Source organism: Protopterus annectens, chromosome 3.part0 (assembly GCF_019279795.1).
Source record: "Protopterus annectens isolate FY-2018-M chromosome 3.part0, PAN1.0, whole genome shotgun sequence".
Taxonomy (NCBI): domain Eukaryota; kingdom Metazoa; phylum Chordata; order Ceratodontiformes; family Protopteridae; genus Protopterus; species Protopterus annectens.
The window spans coordinates 813,861,588-813,880,060 of NC_056731.1; the positions used below are offsets into that span (position 1 = coordinate 813,861,588).

The 18,473-nt window shown below is 41.9% G+C and overlaps 1 protein-coding gene across 2 annotated transcripts in view; it reads right to left on the reverse strand.

The window, feature by feature from the left end:
• The window catches only part of EXOC2 (exocyst complex component 2), a 2,261,550-nt gene that overhangs the window by 948,576 nt on the left and 1,294,501 nt on the right, over positions 1–18,473 (reverse strand). For both annotated transcript variants that reach the window (XM_044065154.1, XM_044065156.1), the window contains exon 15: positions 11,812–11,969. In XM_044065154.1, the coding sequence (XP_043921089.1) occupies positions 11,812–11,969 (158 nt within the window). The remainder of the gene's footprint in view (positions 1–11,811; positions 11,970–18,473) is intronic.

Genomic DNA, 18,473 nt, shown 5'->3' on the forward strand with positions numbered 1-18,473 from the left:
TGGGGAGTAGCAAAAAGATCGCAGCAAGGCAGGCCCCATCTTTGGAAGACTTCTTCCAGCACTGATTTCTTTAGAGACCACTCGTGAGGCATGAGAATGGCCCTGCTCAACTTGTCCGCAATCACGTTGGACTTCCGGGGAATGTGCGTTGCTATCAGAAAACGCTGAGAAGAAATCGTCCACTGCCAAAGTCTGAGTGCCTCTCGACATAAGGGGTAGGACTTGGTTCCGCCCTGTTTGTTGATGTACCACACTACGGACATGTTGTCCGTCTGAATTGCAATAGTCCCTGTGGGAAGAGAGTCCTGCAGGTGCAAAGGTCCCAGGCAATAGACACAAGAAGTGTGACCGTCTGTCAGAGACATTTTCTGACAGCACGAATCACACTTCTTGAAGCCTGAGACCTTGGAGTCTTTAGACATCCTGAAAGGCTGTGTGAAAAAAACACAAACACAACACACAGACACACCCTTTAACCAAATAAAAATCCAGTCACACTGAAAGGACAGGGAAAAAAGAGGGAATGGGCCAAAGGCCTAAAAGTTAAAAGGGGATAAAATGGGAATTCTAACACAAGGGGAACCCGATTTAAACTAAGGGGATACTCTGTATAAAAACTAAACTAAACAGAAAAAATAGGGGTAGAATTTGAAGTTTTTAAACAAGAAAATTTACTAACCTGCCAGAGCCGGTAGAAGAAGCACCTCGTCAGCTAAGCGGCAAACGAGATCTGAGTAGTTACCGCCTAGCATTGTGGGATATAGGGGAGCCTCGAGCCGGTGGAATTAGCTCTCGAGCTTTAGTATTGGCCGAGTCGGAGCCGAGGATCGGCTCCGAACCCATCCAGCAAGAATGAAGGCGAGATTGACAACTTAACATCATAAGTTAAAGGTATTCAAAGTGAAGGGGAATTGTTGATGAATCAGTATACTTTATTAGACGAGGTCTGTAGTGTTGATGTGCTTTTGTTAGAGTAAATGGCAAACAAGGGGTAAGCCATAGTCAAGATGTGTGAGCAGGACACCTTTCCCAGAGGCTGCCCTAGGCTGCTAATGAAAAGAATTGAGATATTTTCTAAACCCATAAAAAGGGGTAGTTTATTTATTTTTTAAACACCTTTATTAAATCATCACTTGTGACACAGGCAAATTTACATTTATACAAAAGTAATCACACTGTATTAAATTAAATATTAATAAACCTTATACTTCACAGATATTGCTATACATCATACAACCTAAGCAGCACTATATAAATTATTCAATTCCTACCCCCTTTTTTAAAAAAGAAACATATTTATTACACCCTCACTTACGACATAAGCAATCATACATACATTTATATAAATTAAAATGAACTACACCAACACAATCCTAGTATAAGCATTTTACATCATAAACCATACTGACACACTTCCCAGATGCAAACATTATACATCACTTATAATCTACCCAATCATTTCCGGTAAACATTACATAGCTCATTTAAGTCCTGTCTTCTTTTAAGCCTCATTCCTCCCCTGTATGTATTGTTCTCACAATTCCCATTTTTTCATATGCAGTTTGTTCCTACCCTTTTCTAAAGATCTAATATAGTTGGTTTAGATTCTGATTTCCATTTTCTAGTAATTGCATTTTTGGCAGGCACCAAAGAGGTAGTTGTTTCTTATCTACGTTTTGAATATGCTCCTGAAATTTAAGAGACTGACTGAGTCAGATGCCTTGTATGAGAATGAAGTGGTTGTGTTAATAAGGTTGTTCAGATGGTACAAAAAGCTTCAGAAAGTTGGGAGGTCTGGAAAGTCTTTTCCTAGTACCATAGAAAGTACAGTTTTGTACCTACCATAAATGTAGATGTTCGAAGATCCACATTGCTGCAGTCCTTACACTTGGGTAGTCCGCTGTCCTCGGTCGGCCCGAATATCAAAGTATAAGGCTGACGTCGGTCAAGGCGCATTTGACTGACATCAGGACGTCAGGGTACAAATGCGCATGACCGACGTCATATCCTCAGTCTTTTCTTGCCCCAGATGTCAGAAGACCCTAAAAATAAAGGTCAAAACCAAAAGACAGCAAACAAACAACCAACCACCCTTGCACTAATTATATGTACAATATATACAATATACACAATATTTACAACCCAACCCACACAACCACCTCTAACTACAGAGGGAAGGAGGAGGTAAATTGGACTGCAGCAATGTGGATCTTGAACATCTACATTTATGGTAGGTACAAAACTGTACTATGTTCTTCATCTCACATTGCTGCAGTCCTTACACTTGGGTAGAATCCCAAAGCAGAGGTAAGGGAGGATGGCCAAACTATAAGGAAGCAGGAGCTGCCAAAATGCCCTGCAAAACAGCAGTGGCAAAACCAGCCCTGGATTTAGAGTAAAGTGGTAGGTGATAATGCCTAGAGAAAGTATGCACTGAACTCCAAGTAGCTGCCTCCAAAATATCTTTGGTTGCCACCCCCCTCAAAAAAGCTGTCGAAGTGGCAGTAGCCCTAGTGGAATGAGGCCTAATCCCAGCCGGAATCTCCTTGCCATGATGGGAATAACAGAAAGCAATGCAAAACCCAATCCATTTAGAAATAGTTTGTTTTGACACAGGCTTGCCCTGAGAACTCAAAGCAAAAGAAACAAATAACTGCTGAGACTGCCTGAACCCTTTAGTTCTGTCCAAATAATATCGCAACTGCCTGTGTACATTTAAAGTGTGCAAAATCTTTTCCCCTTTATTTTGGGGATTTGCATAAAAAGTAGGCAAATGAATAGTTTGGTTTAAAGCCACACTAGAAACCACTTTAGGCATAAAGGAAGGATTAGTGCGTGAAGATACCCTATCCTTATGGAAAATTAAGAAAGGCTCAACCGCCATAAGGGCCTGCAATTCAGAAACCCTTCTTGCAGAGGTAATGGCCAACAAAAAGGCAGTCTTCCATGATTAATATTTCAACTCAGTAGTAGCTGCAGGCTCAAAAGGTTGTAGAGTGAGTTTCTCCAACACAAAATTGAGATCCCAAGCAGGAGTAGGAGCTCTACGTGGGGGTCTTATATTCTTTGCCCCTCTAAGAAATTGCTTGAACAAAGGATGAGAAAACAATGGTGGGGTCACAGTCATAGTGAGCTGAAATTGCTGCAGCATGAACCTTAATAGAAGAGAAGGACAAACCTTTGTCCAGTAACTCAGTAAGATATTGAAGAGCCACACTTAAATTAGGCTCAGAAACATCAAAATCCTTTGCTGCACTCCAAAATAAAAATCTCTTCCATTTATCTGCGTACACTTTCCTTGTACTAGGCCTTCTAGCTTCCAAAATCACATTCAAAACTTGTTGTGGAAGTTGAGACCCTCTATGGTTTAAAACAGAATATGCCAGGCTGTTAGGTGAAGAGAGTGAAGTTTGACATTGAGCAAATGACTGTCCTCCTGGGACAACAGGTGTGGAATCGAAGGCAAAGGCCATGGAGGCTTCCGTACCAGACTTCTCAGTAATGGGTACCAGTGCTGTCGAGGCCAATCTGGAGCTATTAAAATCATCCTTGGCTTGTCCTGTCTGACCTTTAGAAGTACCTTTGGGAGGAGAGGCAGAGGTGGAAAGGCATACACATGAAGATTGCTCCAATTGAAAGAAAGAGCATCCACTCTCCAAGCTGTGGGATGAAACCTTTCGTGCAAAACTTTGGCAGCTGATGGTTTAGTGGAGAAGCGAACAGATCTATGTCTGGAGTTCCCCATGACACTGTCAATTTCTGAAATACATGAGGATCCAATTTCCACTCGTGGGGATCCATAATTCGCCTGCTCAACACATCTGCTAAGGAGTTCTGTGCTCCCGGCAGAAACCTTGCCTGAAGATTGAGCTGTAAACTGAGAGCAGTCTCCCACAAAATCATTGCTTGCCTGCATAGAGGATAAGAATGTGTTCCCCTTGCTTGTTGATGTACCACATGACAGTTGTGTTGTCTGTTAGAATCAACACCTGCCCTGGAAGAAGTAAATCCTTGAAAGCTATCAATGCAAACTGGACTGCTAACATCTCCTTCAAGTTGATATGTAGATGTTGTAGTCTGGCAGGCCAATTGTCTTGTATCCACTTTCCATTTAGATGAGCTCCCCAAGCTTTGTCTGAGGCATCTGTCGTTAAAATCTGACTCGCCTCTGGCCGGGTCACAGAGAGTCCCTTGTTTAGGTGACATTCCTGAGCCCACCACAAAAATTCCTTTTGAATGCAAGGTATTATTTGAATGACAGTGTCCAGATCCTGGCAGTGCTGTGTCCATACATTTTTGAGATACCATTGCAGCTTCCTCATATGCAGTTTGGCATTGGGAAGCACCAGAATACAAGATGCCATGAACCCTAAGGCTTGAAGGACTGTCCTTGCAGTCAGCCTGGACTGATGAGATAGTTGATGGAAGTAAAGGGAAAGATTCTTTTGTTTGTCCGGGGTCAAAAGGCCATCTGGGATGCTGTATTCAGTCTTACACCCAGAAAGCACATGTCCTGAGAGGGTACTAGACTGGACTTTATTTCGTTCACAGAATACCCCAGGCATCTTAGCACTGCTATCACATATTCCAAAAGATGAAGAAGCTCGTCCCTTTCTTGAGCCAGAATCAGGCAATCGTCCAAATAAGGATAGATCTGTATTCCTTTTAGCCTGAAGAAAGCTATCACTGGAGCCAGAACTTTCGTGAACACTCTGGGCGCAGTAGATAAGCCAAAGGGCAATGCAGAGAACTGATAGTGAGAAGTTCCAGCTCGAAAACGCAGATACTTCCTGCAACTTAGTCTGATAGGAACATGAAGGTAAGCCTCCTTGAGATCCAAAGTTACCATCCAATGATCTTTGCCCAGCAGAGGTAAAAGCTGTTGTAACGTCAACATTTTGAACTTGGGAATGTCCAGATAAGTGTTGAGGATAGATAAATCCAAAATTGGTCTCCACGTGTTCCCCTTCTTTGGTACTAGGAACAGGCGAGAATAAAATCCTAGGCCCACTTCTGGCATAGGGACCGGCTGTATGGCCCCTATTTGGAGTAACAGAGAAATTTGCTTGTGAGCCTCTACTCTTTGTTGAGGAGGAACGTCTGGCATGCCTTTGAAAGGGGGCAAGGTATGGAAATAAAACCTGTAACCGTGGTGTATGATATCCAATACCCATCTGTCTTTGGTAATTAAACTCCAATTTTCTTTGAAAAGTGCCAACCTTCCTCCCAAAGGTGCTGCCAAACGAGAAGGCTCTGGCAGCTGAAAAGGTAGGTCATTGGGTCTGTTTACGAAAGGACTGACCCCTGCCCTCACCCGAAGACTGTGCAGGAGAACTCCCTGTTCTAGGCCTGAAAGAGCCCTGAGCTCTGCCCCTGCCACGCCTAGATCTACCCCTAGACTGGGAATCATAAGAAGGATACGTCCACCCCTTAGTAGGCCAATTTCTACTAAACTTTGGAGGCTGAACCTGCAAAAATCTTTAACAGTCTGCATAGACTTAGCCTTGTCTTCCATTTTCTTTAAAACTGCCTCAACAGGAGAACCAAACAACACATCAGATTGTAAAGGAGCATCCAAAATCCTTGTTTTAACATGGTCAGATAAATTTTGATCCCTCAGCCAGGCGTGCCTGCGAAGAACTGACCCAGTGGCAGCCACCCTAGACGAGGCCTGTACAGCATCAAAACCACATTGCAAAGAATGCTTACCCACCTGTTCAGAAACATGTACTAAATCTTGTAACTCTTTACAATCAATACCTTCCGCCAGAGCATCAACCTTAGACTTCAATTGTGAAAGGAGATAGTTTTGATATTTCAACATGTGAAACTGGCAATTCAAAGCCCTCATAGCTAGAGTGGAAGAAGTATAAACTTTCTTTCCCCATCTATCCAAGGCCCTGGCCTCTTTATCTGCAGGAACCGGATTCTTGACAACAGAAGCCTTAACACCTTTAGGCCCCTGGCTAACAGTTTCTGGGTCTGCCCTAGGACTCTTAAAAGATACTTATGAGCTTCAGGCACCCTGTAATACCTATCCGGTTTAACAGGAGCAGGAGGCAGAGAATCAGGATTAAGAGAAGCCTCTGTAAAACATCTTCCACTACATCCAAAACAGGAGGTATAGCCAAAGGCCTATGCTGGGGTAAAACAAAAATTCCCTAAGCCTTTTCCTGGAATCAGAGAAGTCCTGACCTTCCCACTTAAAATGCTCCCTCATGGAATGAAGAGTTTCTGAAAAGAAAAATCCTCAGGAGGAGAAGCAGAAGGAGTAGAATCATCCACATCAGAATCAGAATAAGGAGAGTACTCCTGCAAGTCTTCAGTCAAGACTCTGAAACATCCAAGCCTGCTCAAAACTCCCTAGCTCAGGCTCCACCCTAGGTCTCTTATCAGGAGGGGCAAAGAACCCTAATCAAAGTAATCAAATCTTCTGCCATTTTAAGCATATGCTTCTTGGGCACAGTTCCTGAAGAACTAGGGGTAACACCAACTGAAGCTAAACCTGGCCTGCCTCTGGGAGAAGCCTTGGAAACAGAAGGAGAGGGCCTAACCACCCTAGGAAGGGAGGGGAGTATAGTAACCTGAGAAGCCCCTTCAGCCTGACCTGCCTCCTGAGAGGCCACATCCTGCAATAACAAAGTCTCTCCCTGGGAACCTAAAGAAACCTCCGGTGGAACCACCGGCTCCACCGACACCTCTAAAGAACCGGCGTCCGGTACAGACGGTTCTTCTAGCCTAGGCTTAATTGCTTTGTCCTTGCGCTTCTTCGAAGAAGCGGCGTCGGAGCATCCGACGGCATTTTATAATTGCACCGCTTCCCAAAGACTAACCTGGCACAATCCAACCTTCTCTTTATAGTGCGCTTATTGAATCTAGCACAAGAGCGACACCCAACAACGTCGTGCTCAGGCCCTAAACAAGGAATACACAAAGTATGATAGTCTCTATGCGGTATCTGTTTCCCACAAGAAATGCAATTATTCACTTTTTCTGACATCCGGTAAACCACTGAGGCAAGAAAAAACTAAAATATTCCCCAACGGGGTACTTAGCCAACTTTGACTCGGTCTGAAACTCCGGAATCGAAAAATTTCAGAACGCCAACCGGCACTTGCAATGCTGCTTCTGCATCAGACCATGCGGCAAAAAAGACTGAGGATATGACGTCGGTCATGCGCATTTGTACCCTGACGTCCTGATGTCAGTCAAATGCGCCTTGACAGACATCAGCCTTATACTTTGATATTTGGGCCGACCGAGGACAGCGGACTACCCAAGTGTAAGGACTGCAGCAATGTGAGATGAAGAACATCACTGTTTTTTTTCTTTCTTTTTTTTGGGGGGGGGGGGTTAAGGAGAAGCCTTTCTGGACGTAAGCCAGTGATTTACATCCAGATGGCATGTACGTTTGTAGCTGGGTTTGTATTACCAGTTGTGCTGGGTTGGATCTCTAGACAACCATGTCAATGGCATACAAGAGAAGTTATAACTGTAGTAGAGCAATTGGTAGTTTATTTATGAAAACTGAAAAAGAGTACTGGGATAAGTAATGGCCTTTGTGGGTATACCTGTATGTGTAGGCAGTATGTGACAGAGAGGACCCAATCTTCACATTAAATCATCTGTTAGGAAGTCTTTGAACTACTATAGTTAGATAAATGAAAATGGCACCAAACAGATTTCCATAGGTACTAATGAAATAAAAAGAATTAATAAAATTGTTGATACTGGAATTAAGTATTGTTTATATAATTCTGATATAAACCCATCTGGTCCTGGTGCTTTCCCATTTTTTAAACTGTTTACTGATCATATGATTTCAGAAATTTAAATTAACTTCGAAGGATGTCTAGTTGGCCTTGATTCAGCTTATGGAAATTTGATTTGTGGGATCTGTTTTCAGCTCCAGCATTGTATGTAGTGTTGAGTTTTCATCATAAAGATTTGGAAAACAGATTTTCAAAAGATAAATGATATCTGGAGTATCTCTGTATACCGAGTCATTATATTTTACTTCATGAATACAGGAAAATGATTAGTTTGGCGAACTGTCTCAGAGATGCATGGGTCCATTCTGGGTATTTGGCTAATAGCAAATTTTCTTACAACTCTAATTGACATAAGTATAGTATGCTTAGATGTCATTACATTCACTGCTGCAGTATTCATTATAAATGGGATTCCCTGCTGTGGAAGCCCTACATTCGACCAGTCTACCAAAGCTTACTATTGCTTTAAGGTCCGCCAAGTGTCACCCAAGCACTCTCTGCATAGCACAAGACATAAAGGTGACATTCAGGTGTACCATCCTCATAACTTCTTTGCCGGCAGTCTGAAAGCTGCTTCTAACCATCAGTCTGTTTGCCTTTGTCTGTTTTCTGCCATTTTTACTGCATTTTTGTATTCTGGTGATTACTCCTGTTTGCCGAAGTCCTCACCATTGCAGATAAGTACTCAGTTGGGGTTTTGTACTTTTTCTTGAATTTTTTTGTGCTGTTTGGAGTTAGTGTCATCCAGGAAGGGTAAATGCCAGTGTGGGAGACAGATTTCCCATAAAGACTATCACAATAAGTGCCGTTTTTGCCTAGGAGCTTCTCATGGCCATACTCTTTTTCATCCCATTTGCCTTCAGTTTTACATACCATTCCCTAGCCTTTGTTGAAGTTCTTGCTGAGAGTTTGCCTGTAATGTTACATTGCCTGCATACAACTTTGTTGATCTGTCCCCTCCAACCTGTTTGCAAATGTAGTCCATCACCAGTATGAAATGCAGTGGGCTCAGAGCTGAACCCTGATGCAGACCTGCCGCCACTGGGAACACTGTTCATACTTGAGTCACTGGGTGCTTGTCCATAACCTGTACTAAATCTGCCAGTGTTTCTGGGGTCTTGTCATATGATTTATCCATTTACGGGAATGCCTAGTTGGACTTTTCCCTTATCGCAAGTTTCTTCCCAACTACCCACCTCACTGCACACATCAGTTGGTTGTGCTGCATCCTGATCAGAATCCAAATTGCTCATCTCCCATCTTACTTTCTACTTCTCTGCATATCTGCTTACCAAGCATCCTCTCCAGTGTTACAGGAATTTGATACATCGGTACTGCCCACATTTGTGGATGTCCCCTGTGCTCTTGCCCTCTGGCACTAGTACTGATATTCTCCAGTTATCTGTGACACTGCTATGAGTACTCTCAGGAACTATTTCTCTCCTATCTCACCCAACATCTTCATGATATCTGCTGTGACCTCATCTGAGACTCCATTTATCATACCTGGACGATACTGAGCACCACAGTTGATACTCAAATTGGCTGATCTATACAACTTCTCCTTTAGGGGCACCATCTAGAGTATCTGCAACTGCCCATAACATAATTCTTGGGTGTGTTTTTGGGCAGTTTGTGGAAACCCACAGAGAGGCACAGGAAGAACATGCAAACTACATACAGATCAAACCATACACCTAGTGCATGTGAGGTGAAGACCTTCACCATTATGGCAACTCGTCACATTAAAACGAAAAGTGTCTTTTCTATAATACCTAGTAAAAACAAAATGAAAACTCCAGCAAAGCTAGAAGTTCCACTGAGTGACCTCCCAAACCTCTTGTATCAGCGGCACATGGGATATATGCAAATGATCCTTATGAACATGAGGTGTTTCAACTAATTGGCAATTCTGAATTCCCATGACTTGTTTTGTCATTTTAATGGACAATTTTAGGCCAATAAAGCCAAAACTCACTAGCTGTGGATATGCATATTTCAGCCTTATGACCTCATCAGCACAGCACAAGCAGAGTATTTGACTAAGCATTAGAAACACAGGGCTGTTATACCCAGCTGATGTCCATTATCATTAGGGTCACTGCAAAAATATCCCAAACAACAAGCTAAAACAATGAGTGAGAAAGTCATTGAAAAACCAATCAGTGAAAACAAAATGAAAATTCCAGCACAGCTAGGACTTCCACTGAGTGACCTCCCAAACCTCTTGTATCAGAGGCACATGGGATATATGCAAATGATCCTTATGAACATCAGGTGTTTCAGCTAATTGGCGATTCTGAAAGCCCATGACTTGTTTCATTTTAATGTACAATTTCAGGCCAATATCAGCTGGGTATAATAGCCCTGTGTTTCTAATGCTTAGTCAAACACTCTGCTTGTGCTGTGCTGATGAGGTCATAACAAGGCTGAAATATGCATATCCACAGCTAGTGGGGTTTGGCATTATTGTTCATTAAAACGATGAAACAAGACATGGGCATTCAGAATCGACAATTAGCTGAAACACCTAATGTTCATACGGATCATTTGCATACATCCCATGTGCCTCTGATACAAGAGGTTTGGGAGGTCACTCAGTGGAAATTCTAGCTTTGCTGGAGTTTTCATTTTGTTTTTACTGATTGGTTTTTCAGTGACCTTCTCACTCATTGTTTTAGTTTGTTGTCTGGGATATTTTTGCAGTGACTCTAATGATAATGGACATCAGCTGGGTATAACAGCCCTGTGTTTATAATGCTTAGTCAAACACTCTGCTTGTGCTGTGTTGATGAGATCATAACAAGGCCAAAATACGCATATCCACACCTAGTGGGGTTGGGCTTTATTGGCCTAAAATTGTCCATTAAAATGACAAAACAAGTCATGGGCATTCAGAAATGTCAATTAGCTGAAACACCTGATGTTTGTAAGGATCATTTGCATATACCCTATGTGCCACTGATACAAGAGGTTTGGGAGGTCACTCAGTGGAAGTTCTGGCTTTGCAGGAGTTTTCATTTTGTTTTTACTGATTGATTTTTCAGTGTCCTTCTCACTCATTATTATAATACCTAGTAAAGAAAAAATATTCAGGGGGTCACAACTTTCTATATTTAGTACAGATATAACTACAGCCACTATGTGATTCCATCCTTGGGAGAAAAATAGAATAGTTACCATGTTTCATGAGATAATTAGTAATAACTGTCATCCAGGCAGTCATGAAGGTTGCTTGTGCCCTGGTTTATAATGGAAGCAGTGAGGACATTACAGCTTTTAGATATGAACCCCTCTCTTGCCTGCTCATGTACCTCCTCCTGCCTGTGAGTGTTCCCAACAACACACTAATGAGGGCTACCAAATTCAGCTTGGTAAGCCAAGCCCACATCCTCAATTAATGGCGACATCTTCACTGACTGCAAGTCTCCACAAGTGTGCAATAAAGCAGACAACTGGACAGTCATTTCCTCCCCACTGGATGATGAACCAGCACAGGCTGCTCACTCTTACTCTTCTCCACCCAACTCTTCTAGTACCTTAGTCACTGGTCAAACTAAGGTCACCTGGCTTGTACACAGGGTTTTATTTGAGTATTCCACAGAGCCATGGAAATATATATTTTTTTAATTCTGCAAAGAAAGAAAGACCAGGAATCCTGGAAAAAAATACTTGCACTTACAGCCTAGATTAACATCATTATAGATTTTCAAAACTTAAAATTAAACCCCTGCTGTGTGAAGCATATGAGTTTTACTAAAATATTATGTTTTACTGCTGGTAACACAGTGAGGCATTAAAGAGACTATGCAGAATAAGACATAGTGCTACAGGACAGTACTTCCTACTACATGATATGCAATATTTTAATTTATTTGTCCTCAAATAAGAATAACATATTTGCAGCCTATCACTTCAGTCCTAGCACTGCATCAAAATGGAGACGATAACTATCTGAAAACAATATAGTATCCAACCAGTTAACCTTTTTAACAAGCAAAGTCCTAGGGCTTTATACATGTTTCTCTTTGATCTTTACCGAACAGTATGAATGATTTGGGTCAGCCACTGCCCAGACAGTTCTGATTTCACTTCCCAGCCTCCATATTGGTTACGCTCCACCTCCTTCAAACTTCGTGAAAGCAAAGCACCACGGATAAGTTTTTCCAGTAATGTCATCATCTCTTGGATCATGTTCTGAAAAACAATTACAAAAATTCCATCAATGTATAATTTACAACAAAATGGCAAGATTGTTGACCACAGGTTGATTTCTTATCATGCATTTAAAGATATTAACAGTTTAATGAACTGTAGATTGTAGAATGTTATTCTACATAAATGAAATGCTTTCTTCACAGAAGACAATACATTGTACCAGTCCTAAGGATAAGGCTACCTACTATAATTCAGAAACTCATAATGCGAGCTAGAGAACAGTGAATGTTTGGACATTGCTGTTATCTTTTAAACTTGCATTTTGAAAAGGGGCAAGCCCTTCTTCAACCCCTGATTGGGGGTGGGGACATGGCTTAATGCCTACGTATACATGCCAATTCCAAGACTGCCATTCCTTTGACAAAAGGGAATATTCCAAGAAACGGCAATATTGGACTTAGCAAAAGTATGCATTTTGCTCATTCAGTCTTGCTATTCCAAGAATGTCAAAAGCTTCTCACAGAATACATCTTGCAACACCCTACTTAGGAAATACCAAAATCATTCCCCTCTACTCCCCTACAGCTCTTTTTCCATTTCTGTCCCCAACAGCAATTCACTAAACAGCAAATATTTTAAGTATGTGTAAATGGGTTATAGCTGACACACTGTTGTCCACTTTAAGATTAGCATCTGTAACTGAATTCTGAATTAGTTTCCAGATGTAATTTTTTTCTTATTGCTGCATTTAGTAAGTGTGTGTGTGTGTGTGTGTGTGTGTGTGTGTGTGTGTGTGTGTGTGTGTGTGTGTGTGTGTGTGTGTGTGCAGATATAGCTACACACTTAATCACATACTGCAGTCTTGGGAGATATTTACTAGGAGTGATGATGAATCAAGGGTGCAGGTAAATGTTTCATGATGTGTCAAGCATTCTAATAAACTTTTACACACCAAGAATACAGATAAACAATATCTACACAGTGCCCCACAGATAGGTTCATAGGTTTGTACTAGGCTATCTGCCCTAGGGCATTTATAAGCCTAGCCAGAGTGTGTGTGGCTTTCACCACCCCTTAGGATGAGAATACTACGCCCTTTTAGGGTTTAGTTTACTGTGCCTCTGTCTAGTAGTGACACAGAGATGACCCCCGGGGTAAACCTACGATCTCCCATCCACTCGTCAAGATTTCTCTTGAATAGAGTTAGTGAGGGGCTCTGCCTAACGTGGATTGGGATTCTGTTCCAGTGTGTAGGGAGCCTCTGGGTTATGAATCTGTCCCTCCAGCACGTCCTATTTATTTCTGTGTTGAGCTTTAAGTCTCTTGCTCTCGTGGCTCTGATGGATTTGGATTTTCTGAGGTGGAGCATGTCCATTAATTCCGGGTTGGACATGGCCTTGTACGTCAGGTACAGATCACCTCTGAGTAGGCGGTATGTGACTGAATAGAGCTGGAGTTTTTTCAGTCGGGCAGCATATGACATATGTTTGAGACCCTTTATCCTCTTGGTGAGGAACTTTTGGGGTCTTTCCAACTGCTGCAGGTGTCGGGTAAGATAAATCCCAAATGGGGCATTGTACTCAATCATTGGCCTGATAAGAGAAGAGTACAGGGGCACAATGGACCTCTCTTGATCTAGATGTGAAACCCTTCATGATAAGGTGGGCAATATAGAAGGTCTTCCTAACCACTTTGGCAATGTGAGTGTCAAATGAGAGGTTACTGTCAACCTGGGTCCCCAGGTCCCTGATTACCTCTTCCGTACTTAATGGATTACCACCTATGTGGTAATTTGTGGGTACCTTGTTTTTCCCAAAGGGTATGACTATACATTTTTTGGCGTTCAGCTTAAGGCCATGGCTCTGGCATCAATTATCCGTTTCTATGAGGATTCTCTGAAGGATGTTTGTGTCCGCTGGAGTATCGATTATGGCGCCCAGTTTGCAGTCATCTGCGAACTTTGTCAGCCACAATCCTCCTATGTTTGCCTGTACCTCGGAAAAATAAATGCCGAACAAGAGGGGTCCCAGGACTGAGCCCTGTGGGACACCGCTTGTGACTGGCTTAGAGTCTGACATAGCTCCAGCAACTCTGACCCTGTGGGTTCTGTCCTTGAGCCAGTTTGCAACCCATCTTGTGACATATGGGTTTGACATATGGGTTTACATTTAAGCTGGTGAGTTTGTCTATGATGCCCGAGTGGGGTATTGTGTCAAAGGCTTTTGCAAGGTCAAGGTAGGCTGTGTGAACTGCCTTACCCTCATCAATGGCCTTAGTGACTGTTTCAAAAAAGTCGACCAAGTTCAAAAGGCAGGATCTGCCCTTGACAAAGCCAAATTGGGTAGGATCCAATGTCTGTAGGTCCCCAATGTCTTTGTTTATGAGTTCCATAATGATCCTCTCCATAGCTTTGCAGACCAGGCTCGTCAAGCTTATGGGGCGGTAATTTCCAGGGTCCGTAGAAGCACCACCTTTGTGAAGTGGGACCACTGTTGCCGTACGCCACTCTTTGGGTATGATCCTGTTGTAAGGCTAAGATTAAACAGCAGCCTTATGTGTGGGTTTAGTTCCTCTTGGAGTTCATGTAGCACACAGCCGGGACACCGTCCGGTCCCATTGATGCTGTGTTTTTAGCTTTAGAGAGGGCTCTCACCTGGGCATCTGAGATGCTAGGAGGCTACACTCTGCTGGGATAGTTATTTCTCCTTTGGGGAGGGAGGAGAAATTTGCACTGAACCTGTCTGCCAGAATGTTGGCAATGTCAGTGGGTTCAGTGTATTTTGTGTCATTTTGGACTAACTCTGAGCATATCTGGGAGTTTCCACCCAGGTTTCTAACATAGCTAAAGAAGGCCTTGTGATTGTCTTTTGTGTCTTTTGCGATTTTTCTCTCAAAGTTGGCCTTGGATGATTTTATGAGTGATCGTAGTTTTTTGCTAGTACTGATCAGAGATGCCATCCCTTTTAGGGATTTTTCTCTGTCATGTAGTAGCTTCCTCCTCCTGTTGTAAAGTTTGTTTATGGCTGGGGTCCACCAGACCGGGCGCCTGCCTTTGGGGGAATGGGTCTTGGTTTTATTTGGGATTGCATGATCCATGCATTCTTGAAGGTGCCCGTAGAAGGCATTTGCAAAGGATTCAGCAGTGTGGGTTGTGGTTTCCACTGGCCCTGGGGCCCTGAAGGATACCACTTCAGTCTTAAGAAGTGTGAAGTTGGCTTTTGAGAAGTTCTTCACTGTGGTCTTTTGTGCAGGGGGTGGGGGCAGGATGTGGATTTCCAGTGAGATTAATTTATGGTCTGATCTTACCAAAGAGGGATATACTTCCGGTGTGGAGCATTTTGTCCCCATGTTTGTGATGATCAGGTCTAGTATATTGTCTCCTCTTGTGGGAATGGTGACTAGTTGTTCCATTGCATTTGAGTTTATGAATTCTAGGAATCTTTGGGCTAGGGTGTTGGGGCTTGAGTAACGTTCCCAGTCTATGTTTGGGTAGTTGAAGTCTCCCAATATGATGGTATTTGGAGAGACATTCATACTCTCCAGTGTCTTCAGGAAGGCTGTGTGGGGTTCCTGAGTTTGAGAGGGTGGTCTGTAGCATGCTACAAACTGTAAGGCAGTTTTGCCTATGGTTAGTTGCACCTGGATGGTCTCCGATGCTTCGTGCGTTGCCACTAACCTGGAGGTGTGGGTATCTTTGATGAATATGGATACTTCCCCTCCTTTTGTGGTTCGGTCCAAGTTTTGGGGCTGGAAAGCATGATACGAGGTAAAACCTGATGGTGCTGGGGTGCTCTCAGGAGCCTTGAACCAGGTTTCAGTCACTGCACAGACATCGATGTTCTCCATACTGAGGAGGGCTTCGAGGGCGTGCATCTTGAGGTTTAGATTTCTGGCATTGAGCAGCATTACCCTTAGTTTTTTTCCACTTGTGTTTTCTAGGGAGGTAGGTTTGTCATTTGAGCCTTGCCTAAAAAAGGCACTATGGGGGTGGCAAGAGCCTTGATCAATATCCGGAAGCCCAGGGGTGACAGGTGCAAGCCATCCCTTGCGAAGCATCGTGGCTTGTCAAGCATGTCATCCCAAGCAGACAGACATTGGATCCCCTTAGAATGACACCAGTAATTTAGCCAATTGTTAAAACTGATAATTTTGTCTTTGTACTGTGGCATCATTCTTGGTAAGGGTAAGATGCTGCTCAGGGTCAGGGTCATACCGGCCTGGGCTACATAATCAGAGAGCTCCTCTATGTCTCTTTTCATGTAGTCCAGGGAGGTACGTCTCAGGTCGTTCACACCGGCATGTACAATGACTGAGTCATATTTGTACTTGCTGTGGAGTGACCTGAGTGCTTGTGTTATGTGGCGGATTCTAGCTCCCGACAGGCAGCTTACTGTGACCTTTTCCTTGTTCAGTCTGGTGAGCGGGACGTCAGTGTGTCTGACTATGGAGTCACCTATTACAAGTGTGTCTGGCATGTTGTTTGGCCTTAAGGGCTGTGACTGTTTAGCACACTGACTTTGTGAACTATGTGTTGCATGTGCTATGTCTTGAGGTGGCGGTTGCTTGGGTGTCTGCTTTGGAGGCCTCTGTTGTTTTGGTAGATTTTTAATCAGTGCCTCCGAGTATGTTTTTGTGTGTTTATGTGTTTGGTTTGCAGTTGTGATGGTTCTATGTGAGACTGGGTTTGTGGTGTGAGTGGTTACCTTCTCCTCCTGACTGGTCTTGCCAGTACTGAATTGAGAGAGCTCAGCCTCCAGTTTGGCTATATAGTTGCATCTGTCGCATATATTTGTATTTGTTGGGAGGAGGAGAGGGTTGTCTGTATACATGAGGCAATTGTAACAGTGCCTCAAGATTCCCAGATTTACCAGCTGAACAGGAGAGGATGCCAGCAACTGACCCTTCACATGCTAGAAATAGTGAAAAAGATTGCTGTGTAACTGAGTCAGAAAGGACCTATAGGGAAAAGGGTACTCAAGGGAATTTAGGTGAATGAAGTACTTTCTTTTGTTTAAGAGTGCTTTACCTCTAGACTAACTTTAATACAGTGCACAGTTATGCAACCAATGAATTGTAGGTTTTTTATTTTTTATATTTTTCCCTAACAGATTTGTTTGTTTTTCAATTGAATTGTACAGGTTATAAGTCACATTAAGGGTGGGAAAAGTTTTGAAATGATTTATTGTGGTCTCATTTTTTTTATATCACAAAAACCTGGCATTTTAACAGGGGTGTGTAAACTTTTTATATCCACTGCACCTGCTCTACTTTCTTTTTTATTATTTATATGTGTTATAATTTGTTTGATATAATTTAATTTATTCATTTTCTTTGATTTAAGAGCAAGTTTATGCAAGCTTAAAGGGTTTACTGAATATGCCTGAAGTTTAAGTTATTCCAAGTTTATTGACACTTTATGATTTAGAATTTCACCATATCTTGTAGTTATGTTTTTAAGTTCAGACTGACTGATAATGTCATTTGGCTTTAGATTTAACTTTAGTGTGTCTATTTTGGTCTATAGTGTATTCAATTCCTTGTCCCATTCTCTTGTTTTCCTAATATACCAGCTTGTAACTCTTCCATTTAAGTAAGCCTTTAGTGAATCCTACAGGACAATGTCCAATGTCGGTTACTTCAACAACCATGTTTATTTCTAGGAAATTTTTGATGAGTTTAACATACCAATCCTTGAATCCTTTTATTTTAATAATGGACACTGGTAATCTCCTGCAATGTTTTACATGGTCATTCTTTAAAATAATATTAAACATTATAGCATTATGGTTCGATAATGGACATGAAACTATTGAAGCATGTCTGATATGTGATAACAGATTCTTTGAGAGAAAATTGTTATCGATATTTGTGTTCTATATCTATATGAATAATGGGCAAATTGAAGTGAGTTTGTTTTCCTTAGCTTATATATATCTCTTAAAATCCATTAGATTTACAAAATTTGTCTCATATATATCCCTTAAATTCATTAGAGTTACAAAATTTGTTAAGTGTATGCCTGAAGATGGGATTCTCAGCTTTCTACCTATAATGGAATCTTTGTCTAATAAAATGCAATTAAAATCACCAGCCATTATAATTTAACCCTTCATTGTAACACGCTATAGGACCTAAGTAATTTTTTGCATCTTTAGCTCCAACCCCTGGAAAACAAAAAGAGTTCAGCAATGTATACAGTTTTCTGTTCCACTCCGTTATAACAATTTTTAACATACAATTTTTATCAACACAGACATCCTTTACTTTAGGCATTACTGGTGAGCTCTTCCATAAAATGAGGATGCCTCTTCTTTTAGCTCAAAAGCCAGAACTTGCTAAAACCAAGTAATTACTTAATAAAAGTTTATTTACATCTTTATTAAGTAAATGTGTTTCCTGTAGACATGCTATTTAGCTTTATTAATTGCAAGTATTTGAACAGACTCCCCTCTTTACTGGATTATTCAATCCATTAATATTAATAGATATGCATTTAAAATCAGACATTCATATAAGAAAGAAAAGCACAGGTGTGATGAAATC